Source organism: Pelophylax lessonae, assembly GCF_965119305.1.
Source record: "Pelophylax lessonae genome assembly, chromosome: 13".
NCBI lineage: Eukaryota > Metazoa > Chordata > Amphibia > Anura > Ranidae > Pelophylax > Pelophylax lessonae.
Window position 1 is genome coordinate 68,225,752 of NC_138780.1, and position 20,925 is coordinate 68,246,676.

The 20,925-nt window shown below is 52.0% G+C and overlaps 1 protein-coding gene across 1 annotated transcript in view; it reads right to left on the bottom strand.

Annotated features, from left to right (window-relative positions):
• KNL1 (kinetochore scaffold 1) overlaps positions 1 to 20,925 on the bottom strand; it is a 437,074-nt gene that overhangs the window by 98,233 nt on the left and 317,916 nt on the right. Inside the window, exons 22-23 of the mRNA XM_082274949.1 lie at positions 9,321 to 9,421; positions 7,003 to 7,071 (exon numbers count right to left, since the gene is read on the bottom strand). Coding sequence (XP_082131075.1) covers positions 7,003 to 7,071; positions 9,321 to 9,421 — 170 coding nt within the window. The remainder of the gene's footprint in view (positions 1 to 7,002; positions 7,072 to 9,320; positions 9,422 to 20,925) is intronic.

Consider the following 20,925-nt stretch of genomic DNA (forward strand, 5'->3'; position numbering starts at 1 on the left):
AGGGTCCAGAGACCCTGAGCTGAGCTTGATATCAGGGCTCCTCTCCAGCATGACAGGCTGGCCTCAATTCTAACCGCTGACCAGGGAAAGGAAGGACTTAAAGGACGGAGATCGCAACCACTCGGGGAGAGAGGCCCTCGTTAACCACTCCAGGTGAATCCAAATAACCAAGCGAGAGACTTGTTCCATTTGGAAAAGATTGCCTTCGGCAGTGTTCTTATATGAAACTGCGCATACGGAACTGCTTGGAAGGTAGCCATCAGGCCGAAAATCTGCATGGGCCACCTGCAAGCCAAGAGCTGCTGGACCGTAGACCGGGGTTTTTGGAGTTTGTCCTGTGAAGAACTCCTTGGCCTGATGCGAATTGAGGATAACCCCCAGATACTCCAAACGCTTGGATGGGGTCAACAGAGACTTCCTGAGGCTCAAGAACCACCCAAAGTCCTTGAGGGAGCGCAGCGTGATCTCCATGCTGTCCAACAGGGGTGAACAAGTCCCTGCCTGCCCAGGTCACCAATCACAGACAACCCCCGTTGTCTCAGGAAGGCCAGGTCTGAGGCCAAGACCATAGAAAACACCTGGGAATCAGAAGTCAGACCGAATACCAGTGCCACAAATTTATATTTTGCTTCCCCGACAGGGTAGAGATACAGATGCCCCTCATAGATTGGGATGTGCAAGGTAGGTGTCCCAGACGTCCAAAGATTCCCAAAAAATACCCCTGGTGAAGGGAGGTCACCACCGAGCGAATGGATTCTAGACCCGCACAAAGACACTCCAGGCATTTAGACCCAGGATTGGGCAAACTCTTGGGGACTGTGACAGACTGGAATAAAATATCCGTAACCACTCTGACTCACGCACCAGAACCACTACTCCTCAAAGGAGCAATTCTGCACAGCCCCATAGTGAGGCAGAAGATGGCCTGGTGAGAGCCGTAGAATAGAGGGAAATTGGCGGAAAGAAATGAATCCTATATTGTAGCCTGAGAGAATGATTTTGTGAACCCACAAGACGGGACTGGGGGAAATCCATGGTCTCGGAAATCAGCAAAGGCAACCCCCCACCCTGGTAGGGGTAAGGGCAAACCTGTAATGCCGCTAAGGATTTATACGCAGACTTAAAGAGCCAGGGATGCTTGGCACCACATGCTGGAGTCCTGAAAGGTTTAGAGCCCTTTGTCGAGGACCCAGGGGAATTAAAACATTTGTTTGTGAGCTGAGGTCGGACCAGCCTTCTTGCGCAGTTCCATTCCCTTTCTGATCAGTGGAAGGAAGGTACTCTTGCCACCCATAAGAGTCTTGACCAGATTATCCTGTGTAACTCCAAACTTTTATTTTTGCAAGTCTAGTCTGCCAATCAACATTTGAGCCAAAAGGACCAGCCTCAGAACCACCGCCGAAACAGAAAGTTCAGAGAGAAGTGGGACAGTGTCAAGGCACGTGTAACAACTGTACTCCAGCCCCCCGGACCAACTGGTCCACAAATGTCGCAGACGCTTGAAGCATCTGGCTGATGGTCAAGGCTTGCAGCAAAAACTTGGCCCATTCGGTCAGCATCTGAGTCACCAGGGCTAAAGCTAACACAGGCCGGGCAGCGAATAGCAGCCAGAGTAACGCCATAGCTCTGCAGTCCGCAGGGTACTAAAAAAGAAGAGAGATTCCTCCACTAGGAACACTGTGGCCATATTGAGCCAGGCTATAGGTGGATCCACCACCAGTGTAGTCACCCACTTCTTCAGAAGGGCCTCCTCAAAGGGGTAGCGTACCACGGAGCACTTGGGAAGTACAAACAGGCACTTCAGACAACCCCAGGCTCTTAATACAATTTTTGTACAAATATGCAGGATAAGGCAAAAACTTAGCAGCCCGAGCTGGCTTTTGCATACCAAAGAGGACAGGCACCACAGCAGACGTTCCCATGAAATCCTCAATTTTAAGCATCTCCCGCACAGCATCAATGAGAGCGGTGACTGGCACCTTCTCTTGTGCACAGAGGAATCAGGGGATACGTCACCTGGACCTGCAGCAATGCGAAACCCGGATCCGGGCTTAGAATAGTCAGAGGAAGAGGGTAATGCTTGTTTGCCTCGTGTCCAAACTGCAGGGGTAGAGTGCTCTAGAGCAGTGTTTCTCAACTCCGGTCCTCAGGGCACACTAACAGGCCAGATTTTAGGTATCACCTTGGGGAGATGCAGACTAGAATACTGCAATCACTGACCAGAAAATGATATCACCTGTGATGTATTTCAGTTTTCTTGCAAACCTGGCCTGTTAGTGTGCCCTGAGGACCGGAGTTGAGAAACACTGCTCTAGAGACCCTATGGGGATCACACAATGGGCACTTCTGCAACCAGGGAACCCACAAGGTCCTAAGGCAGGGGAGACCACCCACAAGCTGCCCAGCAGAAAGAGAACCCCCAGAAGGGACTTACCACCAGAGGCTACAAAGGTCACCCACGTGTGCTCCACGAATTATAGGGACCACCCGCACATCATCTGACCCTCAGGAGGGAGGGACAGGACTGCCTTCACAGGCTACAGTAAAATGGCCGCTCAGTACCTACCCCAGCCTGCTCACATAGCCTGTACAGCCATTTGGTCCTCAACAAAATGGCTGCCGAGCATGGCAAGCAGAGATGAAGAGCAAACATGTCTCCAAACCAAGAGAAAATGGCAGCCGCAGCTCCACAAACATGGTGCCGGCCGATCAGAGCCAAATGTATTCCATGACCCAGAGAGGAGGCAGAAAAGGTGGGCGGCATCCCCCCTGTAGTAGTCCAAGACCCCCCCCCCCCCCTGCCCAGGTGAGCCTTGGGACACTGAATCAGCAGGACGGTTAGGGGACAATATCAGAGGGAGGAAGATGCAGGGGGACCCAGTAACTCCCATAGGCAGCATGTATGACCGACCGACCCAAATTAACAAATCTTGATTGCAATCAATGCATTTGTGGGGGTATTTGTCGTATAGTGTCCCAAAGAAAAGGTTGTTTTTGAAAGAAAAGTACTTATTTATGCGCAGCACTGTATACACACACATACATATTATATATAAAAATTGCACTGGTAGAAACAGCAGGGCGAATTCCAATTTTAGAGTTGTATGCATTACATCATCAAGAGCCAAAATGGTATCTTAATTTAGGGGCAATAGCCATTAATTGCAACAGTTCAGGGGCAAGCTCATCAGCTTGAAGAGCTGGTGAAAAGCAGAAGGTCTGCTCAGATGGCTCAGAGGCTACTAAGGTCATGGGCAACTCTGATACAATATATGCAGGGGAGGGCATGAAAGCACGGTAATTTGGGTCATTTTAACTTGCATGACTGGTAACCTCTGTCAAAAAGGGAGAGAGGGCCCAGCCAAACCTACTGTACATCAAAAAGGACTCTTTGGGGACAAAAAAGGCTTTAAAATCAGAGGATAAAATAGTTCCAAGCAGCCCACAAACCATTTTGTAGACTGTGAGCTGGAGCCACTTGGTACAGCAGACTTTTCAATTTTCCCTTCTCCGGCCACAAATCGGAGCAGTACTGTTGTGGTAAAGAAACACATAGCCTTTGCGTATAAGGCAAGTGTTTTGGTACTGACAAAACCCTGACAACTGGTAACAGGTGAGGGTTGGATGACAGGAACTGTGCTCTATAGCAAACTTTACCAAAACCTAGCCTGGAAAGAACCCTACGGGCATCACAGTGCCCAAAAGGTTACTTCAAGACTATCCCCACATATCTTGAATCAGGTACTCTAAAAAACCAGGTTGAGGATGACCAGTCTGGAAAGCTGCAGTAAGAGGCAAAGTCTCAGTGGCGATGTAGAGTAGAGTAGAGTCTCGATTGAAGAAAAAGTAAAAAAAAAAAAAAAAAAAAAGCTAGCAAAAAAGCCAGTGTTAGTACAGCTGACCTAAAGAAAACCAATCCAATCTCCTAGTACAGTTGTACAAACCTGAGGCATGCTGGTAGTAGGTGGTGTTATCCTCAGCTGCAGGGCCGGTGCTAGACTATTCTGCGCCCTAGGCAAGACCAGCTACCTGCGCCCCCCCATAAATAAATAAAAAAAACTTCAAATTGTCCCTATTTTCCTATATTCCCAGCACACTCAATGCAATCTCCATACTCCCCCCCCCCCTATACTTGCATCACTCATAGTGTCAGGGAGGGGGGAGAGCAGTGTGTCAGGTGGGGGGGGGGGACCAGTGTGTCAGGGTGGGGGGGAGAGCAGTGTGTCAGGTGGGGGGGGGGGGGGTATCAGTGTGTCAGGGAGGGGGGGTAGCAGTGTGTCAGGTGGGGGGGCAGTATGTCAGGTGAGGAAGGGTAGCAGGGTGTCAGGTGAGAAAGGTAGCAGTGTTTCAGGTAAGGGGGACAGTGTGTCAGGTGAGAGGGGGTAGCAGGGTGTCAAATGAGGGGGGTAGCAGTGTTTCAGGTGGGGGGGACAGTGTGTCAGGTTGGGGGGGGGGGTAGCAGTGTTTCAGGTGGGGGGGACAGTGTGTCAGGTGAGAAAGGTAGCAGTGTTTCAGGTAAGGGGACAGTGTGTCAAATGAGGGGGGTAGCAGTGTTTCAGGTGGGGGGGACTGTGTGTCAGGTGGGGGGGACTGTGTGTCAGGTGGGGGGGACTGTGTGTCAGGTGGGGGGGGGTAGCAGGGTGTCAAATGAGGGGGGTAGCAGGGTGTCAGGTGAGGGGGGAGCAGTGTGTCAGGTGGGGGGGAGCAGTGTGTCAGGTGGGGGGGCAGTGTGTCAGGTGAGGGGGGGTAGCAGGGTGTCAGGTGAGGGGGACAGCGAGTGAGGTGAGGGGGGTAGCAGGGTGTCAGGTGGGGGGGGGGACAGTGTTTCAGGTGGGGGGACAGTGTGTCAGGTGAGGGGGGGTAGCAGGGTGTCAGGTGGGGGGTAGCAGTGTTTCAGGTGGGGGGCAGGGTGTCAGGTGAGGGGGGTAGCAGTGTTTCAGGTGGGGGGGGGGGTATCAGTGTGTCAGGGAGGGGGGGTAGCAGTGTGTCAGGTGTGGGGGGGGGCAGTATGTCAGGTGAGGAAGGGTAGCAGGGTGTCAGGTGAGAAAGGTAGCAGTGTTTCAGGTAAGGGGGACAGTGTGTCAGGTGAGAGGGGGTAGCAGGGTGTCAAATGAGGGGGGTAGCAGTGTTTCAGGTGGGGGGACAGTGTGTCAGGTTGGGGGGGGTAGCAGTGTTTCAGGTGGGGGGGACAGTGTGTCAAGTGAGGGAGGTAGCAGTGTTTCAGGTGGGGGGACAGTGTGTCAGGTGAGGGGGGGTAGCAGTGTTTCAGGTGGAGGGCAGGGTGTCAGGTGAGGGGGGGTAGCAGTGTTTCAGGTGGGGGGGGACAGTGAGTCAGGTGGGGGTGGGACAGTGAGTCAGGTGGGGGTGGGACAGTGAGTCAGGTGGGGGTGGGACAGTGAGTCAGGTGGGGGGGGAGTGAGTCAGGTGGGGGGGGAGTGAGTCAGGTGGGGGGGGAGTGAGTCAGGTGGGGGGGGAGTGAGTCAGGTGGGGGGGGGGGGACAGTGAGTCAGGTGGGGGGGCAGTGAGTCAGGTGGGGGGGGGCAGTGAGTCAGGTGGGGGGGGCAGTGAGTCAGGTGGGGGGGGCAGTGAGTCAGGTGGCGGGGGGACAGTGAGTCAGGTGGCGGGGGGACAGTGAGTCAGGTGGCGGGGGGACAGTGAGTCAGGTGGCGGGGGGACAGTGAGTCAGGTGGCGGGGGGACAGTGAGTCAGGTGGCGGGGGGACAGTGAGTCAGGTGGCGGGGGGCAATGAGTCAGGTGGCGGGGGGGCAGTGAGTCAGGTGGCGGGGGGGCAGTGAGCCAGGTGGGGGGGTGGGACAGTGAGTCAGGTGGGGGGGGGACAGTGAGTCAGGTGGGGGGGGGGACAGTGAGTCAGGTGGGGGGGGGGACAGTGAGTCAGGTGGGGGGGGGACAGTGAGTCAGGTGGGGGGGGGACAGTGAGTCAGGTGGGGTGGGGAGTGAGTCAGGTGGGGGGGGGGCAGTGAGTCAGGTGGGGGGGGGGCAGTGAGTCAGGTGGGGGGGGGCAGTGAGTCAGGTGGGGGGGGGGCAGTGAGTCAGGTGGGGGGGGCAGTGAGTCAGGTGGGGGGGGGGGCAGTGAGTCAGGGGGGGGGGGCAGTGAGTCAGGTGGGGGGGCAGTGAGTCAGGTGGGGGGGGGCAGTGAGTCAGGTGGGGGGGGCAGTGAGTCAGGTGGGGGGCAGTGAGTCAGGTGGGGGGGGACAGTGAGTCAGGTGGGGGGGACAGTGAGTCAGGTGGGGGGGACAGTGAGTCAGGTGGGGGGGACAGTGAGTCAGGTGGGGGGGACAGTGAGTCAGGTGTGGGGGGACAGTGAGTCAGGTGTGGGGGGGGGGGGACAGTGAGTCAGGTGGGGGGTAGCGGGGTGTCAGGTGGGGGAACAGTGAGTCAGGTGAGGGGGGTAGCAGGGTGTCAGGTGAGGGGGGGAGCAGGGTGTCAGGTGAGGGGGGGTAGCAGGGTGTCAGGTGAGGGGGGGTAGCAGGGTGTCAGGTGAGGGGGGGTAGCAGGGTGTCAGGCGAGGGGGGGGTAGCAGGGTGTCAGGTGAGGGGGGGTAGCAGGGTGTCAGGTGAGGGGGGGTAGCAGGGTGTCAGGTGAGGGGGGGTAGCAGGGTGTCAGGTGAGGGGGGGTAGCAGGGTGTCAGGTGAGGGGGGGTAGCAGGGTGTCAGGTGAGGGGTAGCAGGGTGTCAGGTGAGGGGGGGGTAGCAGGGTGTCAAGCGCTAGGGGACCAGCATCCATGAGGGGGGGGGCACAGCGCGAGAGTGCCAGCATCCGTGGTGGGGGCGGGAGGGAGAACAGCACCCGTGACTGTGCCCCTAGGCAGCATTGCGCCCTAGGCGGTCGCCTAGCGGGAGCGCCGGCCCTGCTCAGCTGGCCTACAGTTAGTTTGCCAGTGTCCAATGCTACTGAAGGTGGAATACAGCCCAAAGGTAAAGGTAATGGACAAAAAAGAAATATATTGTAAAAAAAAAAAAACCCAAGAATGATTATACTCACCATTCAGCTGAGACATCAAAATAACCCTAGAAACTCTCCTGCAGAGCTGGTTATTACATTTCTCGCCATCTGTTAAAGCATATAAAAATAGATTACCACAATTGAGATAACTGAGCCACATTCTTTAGCTTGGTTTCATGACAGAACTGATAATAAACTACCAAATTCAAAGGTGAGCCATAAGGTTTCATACTTTTGTTAGTGATGCACCATACATTTCAAAGACAAAGTCACTTTAACCACTTAAGCCCCGGAAGATTTTACCCCCTTCCTGACCAGGGCCTATTTTGCGATTTAGCACTGCGTGACTTTAACGGACAATTACGCGGTCGTGCGACACTGTACCTAAACGAATTTGACGTCCTTTTTTTCCCACAAACAGAGCTTTCTTTTGGTGGTATTTGATCACCTGTGCGATTCTTTGATCATGCGCTATAAACAAAAAAAGAGCGTCAATTTTGCAAAAATAGCAATATTTTTCAAATTTCTTAATATGAAATTCCCCCCCAAAAAAATGTAAAAAACAAAATTTTTTAACATGTTCGGTCAATTTGTTTTATGCTACATATGTTTGGTAAAAAAAAATTGCAAAAAGCGTATTTTGATTGGTTTGCGCAAAAGTTATCGCGTTTACTAACAAAGGGAAAGATTTTTGTCATTTTTGGTGTTTTTTTTTTTAACACGTAATGGCGGCGATCTGCTATTTGTTTTGCGGTACTGCGACATTGCGGCGGACAGATCGGACCCTTGACTGACATTTTTGGGGTTACCAGTGACATTACTGCAGTAATCAGTGCTATACATATGCACTGTTACTGCAAAATGACACTGGTAGTGAAGGGGTTAACTTTATTTGAGAGGTAGGGGCTGTGTGTGTCATTAGGGGCGTGATTCTAACTGTGATTGGCTGTGGCTTGAGCTGTAGAAACAATGATCAACGGTCCTACATAGTAGAACCGTATGATCATTGTTTCTACACAGGGGAGAATGACAGGCGGCTTGTTTACACTAGCCGCCTGACTTTCTCCCTCTCCCCCGAAGATCGCTGAGTGACCGGCGGACATCGGGTCCGCCGGTCACACGCGGGGGGTCCGTGACCACGCGGGAGCGGGAGCGTGCCTCCGGGGGCGCGCGCTCGCTCCCTAGACCCTCACAGGCTAGCGACGTAGATCTACTGTGAGGGGCTGACTGCCGCAGTAAATATACTGTGCGCAGTCGGCAAGTGGTTAAACATAACCAGTCAGGTTTGGGTTTTTGCACAGGTCTAATTTTTTTATTTTGAAATTGTGCAGGGGTACAGAAATATAAATTTTCACTTACCTGTAAAATCCTTTTTTTTTGGAGTACAATACAGGACACTGGAACACATGGGTTATACTGCCACCTTCAGAAGTTTGGGCACTAGTACAACATGCATCATTTGTCAGCAACTTATAATAAGCATGGAACATAGGAAAATAGAGGAGAGGGACCTACAGTAAATCCTCCCATTCCTGGGGGCGGGTGTCAGCCTGGAGGCGGCGCCTCCCCCTTAGCTTGTGTCTCGTCTCTAGACAGCTTGCAGTGGCCTGTGAGAGCCTGTTGACGCTGCTGACCTCAAGCTACCCCTTGCGGCGGGTCTGAGTTTGTGCAAACTGTTTCTGATTCCCTGGCACTCTGATAGTAGCGTTTTGGAACCTGCTAGCGCCGCCTGTCTCTGATGTTTCCCACAGCGGGTCCATGCTTGTGTTTACAGCCATCCCCCAGTCCATCCTTTTTATTGCCTTTGTGAACAGCACTCTATACCACCCCTGCAGGCAGCATACAAGATTTTTCTATGCAAGTAGATACCTAATTGTTTTGGTCTTTACTCGCATTGACCTGGTGCCCTTTTTCCTTTTGAACAAACGGAGGCATGCTGAGAGTAAGAGGGGTTATACCGGCTGTCCTTAGTTTTGTTGTAATAAGGTCCAATATCCTGAAGGTGGAAGCATGACCCATGGAAAGAGCCCATAGGAAAGGTCCTATGACCTGCATGATTAAGAAATGTGTCTATTTTTTAACTTGCATTGTTGGAACTTGGTCAAGGGTCAGCAAAATATTTCACAGATGTCACCAGCATGATCTGACACTGGCAAGTTTGCATAATTGGTTGTTCCTTGCTCTTAACCCATATCTTTTTACGTATCTACTTAAAAGGAAAAACCTCCACTGAGACGATTCGAATGAGGTAGGTATATGCTGTTAACAGTGAAGAGAGGCCTAGTTGTGATAACTTAGTAATTACTGCCAAAAACCCTAGAACAAAACATTTTTTATGGTTTCAATACATCACTTACCAATCTCATCTCCGAACATGACAGTAAGTTCCAAAGAATCATGCAGAAAAACAAATGTTGCTCTTGTATCTGTCCATTTAACCATATCCCATTCTGCAAAGCTTAAATAAATAAAAAAAAAAACATCAGGTAATCGTTTAAGTTAAATTACTTGCAATACTTCACTTACATTTCATACTTAAAACTTAAGTAGTGGTTGTAAACCAATTAAAATGGAGGTTGATCAAGTCTTTTCGCTGCCAATAGGCTTGTCTGTCCACTGGGATCCAGATCTTGAATAATACCCTCATTAGCATCAACAGAACTTATCAACTGTATGAACTTGAAAAGTGTGTTTAAAAAAAAAAAAAAGTCCTATCAGAACAGTTCTACATTTTCAAGGCCCACCTGCTCAGGTTACCTAAAGGGGCCTCTAAAGTGGTAAATCGCTTTAAAAGGGCATTTAACAGTTTGTTGAGGGCAAAACATCACTTCCTGGGTGTATTTTGCCCACTGCACTGTGCCCCAACTGGATGTGACGCAGCGTGGCCCCGTTAACGTGAATAGGTTGCGTTTGGCTGCCGTACTGCATTATTGCCACTACATGTGTACCACCACCTCTTCTGGACCTGGTAATCTCAAACCATGCAGAACTTATTACCAATATTCACATAAAAGAACATCTGAGTAGCAGTGACAATACCAAGATTTCATTTAATGTTGGCTGTAAAAACAAGCGCTTACTGAAAAGGATAAAAAACCACATAACTTTGAGAGCAAGTTTTCCAAGAAAGAGGGCTGCTCTTCAAGAATTAGACTGGGAGGGAAAATTGGCATCAATGAACATAGAACAGAAATAGGAATTGTTTAAAATCGACTATGTTAACACTGCAAAAATTGAATTTTTGACTTACTGTAAAATCCATTGTTCTGATGCTCATTGACGGACACAGTTCCTGATATTCATAACCATTGGGTTATACTGCTCCTTACAGGAGTAGGACACTAGGCAGAAAAGAAATCTGGCTACACCCATGGGCAGTCCCAGGGGGTATACTCCCTCTCTGCTATAGCCACTCAGTTTTGTAACAAGCAGTGTCAGGAGAATTGCACAAAGGGGTGTGGTGCTGTGTCCTTTCAATGAACATCAGAGAAAACGGGATTTTTGTCTTACCGTAAAATCCTTTTCTCTGATGTCCATTGAAAGACACAGCTCCATAACTTCTTTAACCCTTGGGTTATGCTGCTCTCATTAGTAGTAGGACACTAGGCGGAAAAGTGTTAAAAGAGTTTGACTACGCCCATAGGGCAATCCCAGGGGGTATACACCCACTTCCTGCTCTAGCTCTTCAGTTTTGCAACAAGCAGTGTCAGAAGACCATAAACCCCAACTCAGAGGGGCGGATGCTGTGTCCGTCAATGAACATCAGAGAAAAGGATTTTACGGTAAGACAAAAATCCAGTTTTAGCTTTCGTTCCATTTACGGACACAGCTCCATATCTTTTGACCCTTGGGACGTCCCAAAAAAGTGTCAATATGAGGGGTGGGGAGAACACAGCAATAAACATACTTCCCAAAGGCTAAATGTAGCCAAACAGGTAAAACTTGAGCTCAACAAGGAAACAACTTGAGCTCACCTGGCAAAAATGTACACCCTCAAAGAGGACTAATCCTCTCCAACAGCGGCCTGCAAAACCTTGCAGCCAAAGGCGGCATCAACAGATGCCAACATGCTGTATCTACCCTTTAAAATTTTGTGAAAGTGTGCACAGGCGACCAGATGGCCTCCTGCAAACCTGCACCACTGACGTTAGATGACCAAAAGCCCAAGAGGCACTAAGCGCCCTCGTAGAATGCACCTTAACAGGAAAACTGAGGATCTTGACCTTTAACCTTCTGCCTGATCCATCGGAAATGGTTACAGCAGATGCGGCCAGCCCCTTACGGGAACCATCTGTAAGGACAACCAGGGAATCCCATTTTTTGGAATGACTCAGTCGCCGCAAGGTACACCCCGATTGCCCGAACTACATCCAAAGAATGTAAGGCAATCTCTTTAGGGTGCTTAAGTTTCAAACACAAAAGAAAAGCAACACAATGCTTTTATTTTCAATGGAAACCAGAGACGACCTTAGGAAGGAAACTGGCAGAAACAAAGCACAACTTCATCTCCGTGAACCACCAAGTAAGGTGAACATCAAGACAGCTGCCAGCTCTGACACCCTTGGTGCAGCAGAAAAAGCCACCAAGAAGACTACCTTCTGGGACAATGTAAGCAGAGAAATCTCGCAAAAATTTTCCAACGGCGATTACTGAAAACCGACAGCATCAAGTTGAGATCCCACAAGGGCAATGGAGACCATACTGGGGGAGCAAGTGGCGAACCCCCTGAACAAAGGTGCAAACCACAGAAAGAGTGGCCAAAGGACGAAGAAAGCAAACTGCCAATGGCCGAACCTGGCCCTTGATGGTACCCCGAGGCCAGGTGCTGCTCAACACCTCGTTGGAGAAAACCAACTCTGAATCACCGAAAAGGAGCAGGAATGAGCCCGAGGGGATTGACATCCGCAAAGTATGCTTCTCAAAGGTGATGGTAAAACTAAGTAAAAGTTAATTTACTAGCTTGCAGCAGTGTGGGAATCACTGATTCAGACAACCCTCTAGCCTGCAGCACCTGGCTTCGACAGCCAAGCCATTAAAGCCAGCGACTATAAAGCAAGATAGATTTGCCCTTGAGCCAACAGATCTCCTCTAAGAGGAAGTTACCAAGGAACATTGACGACCAATCGCAACCGATCTGCTTACAAAGACCGGCAAGCCAGTCTGGAGCCACTAGGATGGTCGTAATCCCTTCTGCCTCGAGCCTACGCAGGAGTCTTGGCAGAAGTTCCAGAAGAGGAAAGCTGTAATTCAGGCGACACCAGCCCAAAAGGAGCCATCAGTGTGTCAGTGGCGATGGCCAGAGGATCCCAAGACCGTGCCACAAACCCAAACACCTTCTTGTGGAGAGGAGAGGCCAACAGGACCAACTCGGGAGTTTCCCACCAGATACACCACTAATGAAACACCTTCGAGGAAATGTCCAGTATATCAATCAGTAGTTTGGATTCTTCCAGAGGCCAGTCCCCCTGAACACAATCCGTGTCAAAAACACGCCACCCCACCTGGACAGGCTGGCATCTATGTGACCACCGTCCAGTACAGGGGAAGGAAGAATCACCCTGTCGAAGTGCCGGAGAGCGAAGCCACCGAAGCAGGGACCTTCTCGTACCCCGGCTCATCAGGATCAGATTATCTAGAGACTGTGGATTCTCGCTTCACATAGCAAGAAACTCTCTTGCAGAGTTCTCAACAGATTTTGGAACTTGTCTCACGGGAGGAACACCCTGGCTGAGGCAGAACAGACCCAGATAGTCCAACTATGTTCACGGAACCAAGGCCAATAACTGTAAATTAAATTTCCAACCAAACTCCTACAGGATGCGCACAATAACCTCCCGGTTGTCTGCCAGAGCAGTCGGAGACTCTGCTCGTAGAAGATCATCCAGGTAATCCAGTACCACTATCCCTCGCTGACGCAATGCCAACACTCGTGAAAACCTGAGGGGCTGAGGTGACACCTCTGGACAATGCTCCTTGCCCACGGCAAGCGGTGGAAGCGCAGATAACCGACATAACTGAATAGGACGGTAAGCTTCTCAATATCGATAGATGCCAGAAGATCCCCCCTAGGTAGGGATGCCACTACTGGCCGAATATATTCCATTTGAAAAATCTGTGCCCGCACAAAAACGGTTCAGAACGTGAGGTCCAAGATTGGACGTACCACACTTTCCTTCCTAGGATCTGCAAACAGGTTTGAAATAAAAGCCAGGAAACAAACGTTCCGATTCTGAAACCGGAACAATCACCCCTTTTAGTAGCAAGTTTTACACCGCCGCGAAGAGACCTCGCAGGCGGTCTGGGGATAAAGGATGGTTGGAAGGAGAGAACCACACTAGAGTAGAAGATCGAAAACTCGATTTTGTAGCCGGGCCGATCAAATCACAGACCCACCTGTTTGACCAGAGAGGTCCACGGGTCCAGATGAAGCAAAGACGCCCTACCCCAAACACAGGTCATGGGGCCCCTTCAGGCAGAAGAGACCTTGCCCACGGTCTGGAAGGATGTGCAAGTTACCTCCAGAGAAGGTCCTTCTAGGGAGACTCATAACAGGGGATTCCCCCAAAGGGAAGATCACACAAGGTCTTCATCATGCGCCAAAGGATATTGCTGTTACGGACAGTTTGGAGACTAAGGGAGCCACACTCAAAGAGGCATCACAGACTAACTGCAACCCCTGAACCAAAAAGCCAGCCGGCTCCACAAGGGCAGGTGGAGACTGTTCCCCCTTCCAGATCCCAGTGCAAAAGCTGTGACCATTTGGGAAAATCAGGGACACCAATGCTAGGGTGAACACCGGCCCAAAGCCTTAACCGGCCACAGTAAAACATGTGGCGGACCAAAGTCTCGGCTCTCCCGACAAAAGGATCTTTTTAAAAACCGGAGACTCCTCCATCGGAATTATGGTGGATTTATTCAGCCTGGAAACCGGAGAGTCCCCCACAGGTGGGACTACCCACGTACTCAAGAGACTCCTCAAGAGATACCATCTATCGAAATGCTCAGGCACCGCCATATTGCATTTAGAACAAGTCCACTGATTCACGACAATTTTGTCACAGTAGGCGGTATAGGGGGAATACATTTGCCGCTTCAGGGAACTGCGGACCCCAAGGGGACTGGCGCCTCTGACGCAGCAGCGGCTGCATCCCGATATTTAATCAACCCGCACCAATACAGACAGTGCATCCATCAGTGCCTTTGCATGCACAGTAAAAAAAGAATCATGCTCATTGTCAGAGCCCCAAAGTACGTGGACGCAGACAGAGCAGAGTCGCTATATACCAAGCTCACCCTGAAAACATAAGCAGGGAAAGGTCCCCGACCACAGTCCTTCAAAGAGACAGCTTGGTCATGCACTCAGACAGCTAGTCCTGTTAGCCGCGAGTAGCCCGCAAAATCGCAACTTCAATTTTTGGCCCAAACCGGCTGCGTGACCGCCGCCAGCTCTGTTAGCTTGATCAGCAGTTCGGAGAGCTTGGTAAGGAGCTCAAATTTTAGCCCCATCCAGCCGTGTGAGGTGCGCATCCGTAGGCAATACCGTCCGCTATATTGCAGCTTGGACAGTCATGAGTAGGCCGCAAAGCCGCAGCGTAAATTTTCGGCCTGACTCGGCCATGTGAGGCACGGACCTGCAGATTAAACATCTGCTCCCCCCCAGCCCAAAAGGACATCCCTGCCCTAGTCACTAAACCCCAGGGGACAAGGAACCTGCTCAAAAACCCCCAATGTGCGATTGGGACATCCCAGTCAGCAACAACCACATCCAGGGTGGGTATGGGTTGGGGCCAAAAGACCCACCGTGACTGTTTAGAGGGGCCCATATCCACCCCGAGGAACCACAAAAGGAGAGGGGGGGACACTACTCACCACACCTTTGAACTGGGAAGGCACCACTCCGGGAAGATCACCTCCCCATCTTGACATGGCAGGTACGCTGAGACTCAGGCCGCAACCAGGTCATGTGCGTCCCCGTGAGGCGTTTCACTCCCCAGCCAGCTCCTGTCCAGTAGGGCTATGTCGCGGGCGACCTAGCATGGAGCTGCAGTCTGCACACGCTCGCTGGCCAGACTGAGGAGACCGTACAGTGCTAGGATATCCAGTGTGCCACCCAGTCCAGCAGTCGATTGTTCTCACTGAAGCAGACTTGATTGTAGAAAGAAAACAGCAAAAGGAGAAGAAAAAAAACCCAGAATTTTTGTAAAATCTTACCTGTAAAATTCCTTTCTCTGAGTCCTCCGACAGTCGCCGCCTCTTCATATTCGTCACATATGGGGTATTAGACTTTGCTCCGAAGGAGTAGCTAGGCAACAGAATATGTTAACATTAAAGCTTTTAACATATCCCACCCTCAAGGGGTGGTCCCCTCAGTCAATACCCTCCTACTTCCTGCAACCATATCTCAGTTTCAGTGGTATAGCAGTAGAGTATACAACCAAACCCCAAAAGAGGGGCGGGGGCGGCGACTGTCGGGAGGACTCAGAGAAAGGAATTTTACAGGTAAGATTTTACAAAAATTCCGTTTTCTCTTACGTCCTCGGACAGTCGCCGCCTCTTCATATTCGTCACATATGGGGACGTCCCAAAGCAGTGCAAACATGAGGGGTGGGAAACGCATCCGCGCCGAAAGGCAACGCAGTCTCCGCATCAAAGAAAGGAACCTTACCAAAGGAAGGAAACCAGCTGGGCTACAGGAAAAATAATTGCTCAACAGGAGCAACAACCCAAGAAAAGACAAATAACCAGGGGATAAACAACTTATCCCAACAGCCAGAGGTCCCCAACAAGGGACCCTAGGGAATTGCCGCACTAAGAATCTTGCGGCCAAAGGAAGCATCCGCCGATGCCTGAACATCTACCTTGTAGAATTTTGTGAAAGTGTGCACGGTCGACCAGGTCGCCGCCTTACACACCTGGGCTACAGAAGCCCCATGACGACAGGCCCAAGACGTACTCAGAGATCTAGTAGAGTGCGCCTTCACAGGCACAGGGGGAACCTTCCCCTGCAAAGCATAGGCCTGTTCAATGGTCTGCCTGATCCATTTGGCGATGGTAGAGGCCGACGCCGCCATGCCCTTCCGAGGACCCTCTGGAAGAACAAACAAGGAGTCCGTCTTTCGAAAGGACTCAGTCGATTTAAGGTAAACCCTTATCGCCCGAACAACATCCAAAGAATGTAGTCTCACCTCCTTTGGATGTTTAGGCTTCGCGCACAGCGAAGGCAAGACAATATCTTCATTAAGATGGAATTCCGAAACTCGCTTCGGAAGAAAAGAAGGATTAGGTCGCAAGACCACCTTATCCAAATGAACAACCAGATACGGAGACTTGCAGGACAAAGCCGCCAGCTCCGACACTCTGCGAGCCGAAGTGATCGCAACCAAAAAGGCGACCTTTTTGGACAACATAGACAACGAGATCTCCCTGATCTGTTCAAAAGGAGCACGTTGTAACACAGATAGAACGAGATTCAAGTCCCAATGGGGCAGAGGAACCAGATGCCGCACTCCCTGAACAAAAGTGCCAACCAAGGAGTTGGAAGCCACGGGACGTTGAAACAGAACGACCAGCGCAGACACCTGACCCTTTATCGTAGCCAGCGCCAAACGCTGATCGACACCCGTTTGAAGGAAGGACAGCACTCGGGAAACAGAGTACGTGCGGGGTGAAAACCCCCTGGACTCACACCAGGCAAAATAGGCCTTCCAAGTACGGTAATAAACTTTCCCCGAGGAAGACTTCCTCGCGTTGATCAAGGTATGAACGACCTCTGGGGAGAGACCCTTCTCTTTCAGGACCTCGGTCTCAACAGCCAGGCCGTCAAAGCCAGCGACTGTAAAGCAGGATGGTATATCGGCCCTTGAGACAGGAGATCGTCTCGAAGAGGCAGACGCCACGGGGCGTCGACCGCCAGATTCACGAGGTCTGCGTACCAGGACCGGCGAGGCCAGTCAGGTGCCACAAGAATCACCGTGCTGCGTTCCGAGTGTAACCTGCGAAGGAACCTGGACAGCAACTGAATCGGTGGAAAAGCGTACATCAGCTTGTACTGATGCCACGGGGCCACTAACGCGTCCGACGCGTCTGCCCGAGAGTCGCGCGTCCTTGCCACGAACCTTCTCACCTTGTTGTTGAGACGAGACGCGAACAGGTCCACATCTGGAAGACCCCACTTCGCGCACAACATCTGGAAGACAGCCGGGTGGAGAGACCATTCCCCCTGATCCAGGGTCTGGCGACTCAGATAGTCCGCCTGCCAGTTCTCCACCCCTGGAATGTGAACCGCCGTTATCGCCGGGACATGAGTCTCGGCCCAAGACAGAATGTCGGCCACTTCTCGAGCCGCTCGGGCACTCCTGGTGCCCCCTTGGTGGTTGATGTAGGCCACCGCCGTGGCATTGTCCGTCTGCACCCGAACCGGGCAGCCCTGCAGCCGGTCCGTCCAGCGATGAAGACAGAGACTTATCGCACGCAATTCCAGAATGTTGATCGGAAGGGAGGACTCCCCCTCCGACCAAGTCCCCTGGGCGGACAGAACGCCCAGAACACCACCCCAGCCCGACAGGCTGGCATCCGTGGTGATTACCGTCCACGAGATAGGACGAAACGACTTGCCCCCGGACACCATCGGGGACTGGATCCACCACAGAAGGTCTCTTCTGGTGAGATGACTCAACGAGATTTGAAGATCCAGAGATTGAGGTCGCCCGTCCCACATGGACAGGATCTCCGCTTGGAGACCCCGCGTGTGAAACTGGGCGAAGGGAATCGCCTCGAAGGCCGAGACCATCAATCCCAGACATCTCATGCACGTCCGCAGAGACGAGTGCGGAACGTTCCTGAGGGACCTGACTGCCTCCTGAAGAGTTCTGAGTTTGTCTTCCGGCAGGAAGACCTTCGCCTGCACCGAGTCCAGGATCATTCCCAGGTAGGGAAGACGAACCGACGGACTCAGCGTCGACTTTGGAAAATTTATCGTCCAACCAAACTCCTGCAGAGTTTGCATCGTGACCGACAGGTCCTTCTCCAGACCCTGGCTGGTCGCAGACCGAACCAGAATGTCGTCCAGATACCCCAGGACAGAAATGCCCTGGGCCCTCAATAATGCCAGAACCGGTGCAAGCACCTTGGTGAAGACCCGCGGAGCCGAGGCGAGACCAAAAGGCAACGCCACGAACTGGAAATGATCCTCCGCAATGGCGATTCGAAGGTACCTCTGGTGACCCTCGAAAATGGGGATGTGAAGATACGCATCCTTCAAATCGATGGAGGCCATGAATTCCCCCGGAACCAGGGCAGCCACCACCGACCGCAGGGATTCCATGCGGAACTTGAGAACCCGCACAGAGCGGTTCAGAGCCTTCAAGTTCAGAATTGGACGAACCTTGCCCTCCTTCCTGGGCACGGTGAACAGATTGGAATAAAACCCCCGAAATCTGTCCCGATGAGGCACCGGAACCACCACTCCCTGAGCCCTCAGGTCCCGCACCGCCAGGTGCAGGTCCCGTAAACGCTCTGGAGACAGTTGAAGATTTGAGGGAAAAAATCTGCTCTCCGGCCGAGAGAGAAACTTGATCTTGTAACCAGATCGAACGATCTCCTGAACCCATCTGTCCCGCACGTGGGCCAACCAGGGTTGAAGAAAACCGAGCAAGCGTCCCCCCACCCCAAAACTGGGTGAGGGCGCCCCTTCAGGCCGCACTGTTATGGGCTGCGGAACCGGATTGACCGGACTTCTGTTTCCCAGACCAGGGCTTCTTCTGAGAGCCTTGACCTTTGAACGGTTTGCCCTTGTAGTGCGACCGAAAGGCACAAAAGGACCCCTGAGGAGGTAAGGTCTTACGTGAAGATTGGTCCACCGACCAACATTTCAACCAAACCAGGCGGCGAGACAACACCGCCACGCTGTGCACACGTGCAGCCAACGGGACTAAGTCCAAGTCCGCATCACACAGATACATGACACCCTGGTGGATTTGATCCACCATATCCAGGGTCGCCGGCGAGGCCGAATCGGCCACTAGGACGCGCCTAAGCATCTGCGTCCAACTTGCGACAGCCTGGGCCGCCATTTGAGAGGCAAACAGAGCCTTAAGCATAGAACCTGTAACAGAATAAGTATGACGGGCAAGAGACTCCAATCTCCTATCCGTGGCATCACGGAACACAGGGGAATCCTCTGCAGGAATCGCAGTGGATTTGTTTAAAACCGCAATTGCGTGATCCACCGGGGGTGGCACACACCACCTTTCATCAGTGGAAGGCGAGAAAGGATAACGCAGCTTGAACCTACTTGGTACAGCAAAAGGTTTGCGTAGATTGCGCCATTGTTCCTTAACAGCGCGCTGAAAATCATCATTGCAGGGAAAAACATGCGGCGTCCTGCGTTTTCTCTGCGTCCCATAAGCCGCCAAGGCAGCGGGGGGACACACTTCATCCTGCAAACGCAGCGTTTGTTTTATGGAAGCAATCAATTCATCCATGATTGCAAGCTCTTCAGGCGAGCCAGGGGGAGAATTATCAACCCCTTCAACTTCAGCCTCCACCTCGGACCCCACTAAATCCAGGGAGGAGCGGGACCCCGATAAGGAGGCCCCCGCCATAAAAGCCCCATCACCTTCACCCTCAGAATCAGAGGAAAGAGAAACTCTGGGTCTCTTAGTAGATTGAGCAGCCACCAGCATCTGCACCTGAGCAGCAAGGCCAGCCACAATAGTGGCTAAATCCCCCCCTGGGGGGGAAACAGCGGTCCCCTGGCTTTCCACCAAGGCGGTAGGAAATTTGCCCTCCTGAGAATCTATTGCCCCAATATCAAATGCCGGATAATAAAGGGTTAACTGCCCCTTTAACAAGCGCGGCGAGCGCAGCCCACCGCACCACACACAAGCACAATGAGACCCCCACAGGGACAATAAAACTGACACAGGCAATGGATAAGAAGGATATAACCTGAGGAGACCCTCGCCGCTGCTGCTGCCTCGATCGGTGTATCCTGGAGAAGAGGAAGTGATGCGGCCAGGGCGCTCTATTAAAGCCTATGGGAGGCTACAAGAAAATGGCCGCCATGCATGTAGAACATGCGGCCGGAGCGAGCGTAGGCAAAATGGCGCCGTTTGGCGCCGAAAACGCCGCTCCACAGTACAGTAATGCACACGTTATCCATGTATAAAAAAACATGTTAGATCGCCGCAGCGATCGCTGTATAGTGCCCAAACATGCCACAAAACATGCCCCACAGCACACAGCTTCTCACACTGACAAGGCTGACACACACAGTGTCACACAGCTCCCCCCCCCCCCTGCAGCCCACAGCATGCAGCCGAGTGATAGGGAGACAAACAGTGAGAACAGAGGCAGGTTACACAGTCCCAGACTGACACCCCCCCAGACAGACAGGTCCCCACATAGATACACTTACCTCACAATGGCGTGGGGGACCCGCACAGGCGAACAAGCCGCTGCACATGAGGCAGGGAGAGTCGCATACAAGACGCACAGAATGGGGGTTAAGAAACCGCACAGCGTCCAGTGAGGTAGCCACCTCACCAATCATCCCTGCACCGAACAGGGATGGGTCGTTCACTGTGCCAGGAGTGTTACCTGGCTGAACGCTCAATGGCAGGCTGGGAAGCCACTGACCCACGACCTGCGACCAGGGGGATCAGCCCGAGACCCAGCCCGCATGATCCTCTTCATCCGAAGAACTAACTAATGCTGACAAAAAGAACACCTAAGTAAAGGTAGAGAAAAAACTCAAACAAAAAATCAAAAAAGAAGAAAGTCTGGGGCACAAAGCCCCAGCACAGAGAGAGCCAGCCACTCCTGACAAGCTAGACATTGAAACTGAGATATGGTTGCAGGAAGTAGGAGGGTATTGACTGAGGGGACCACCCCTTGAGGGTGGGATATGTTAAAAGCTTTAATGTTAACATATTCTGTTGCCTAGCTACTCCTTCGGAGCAA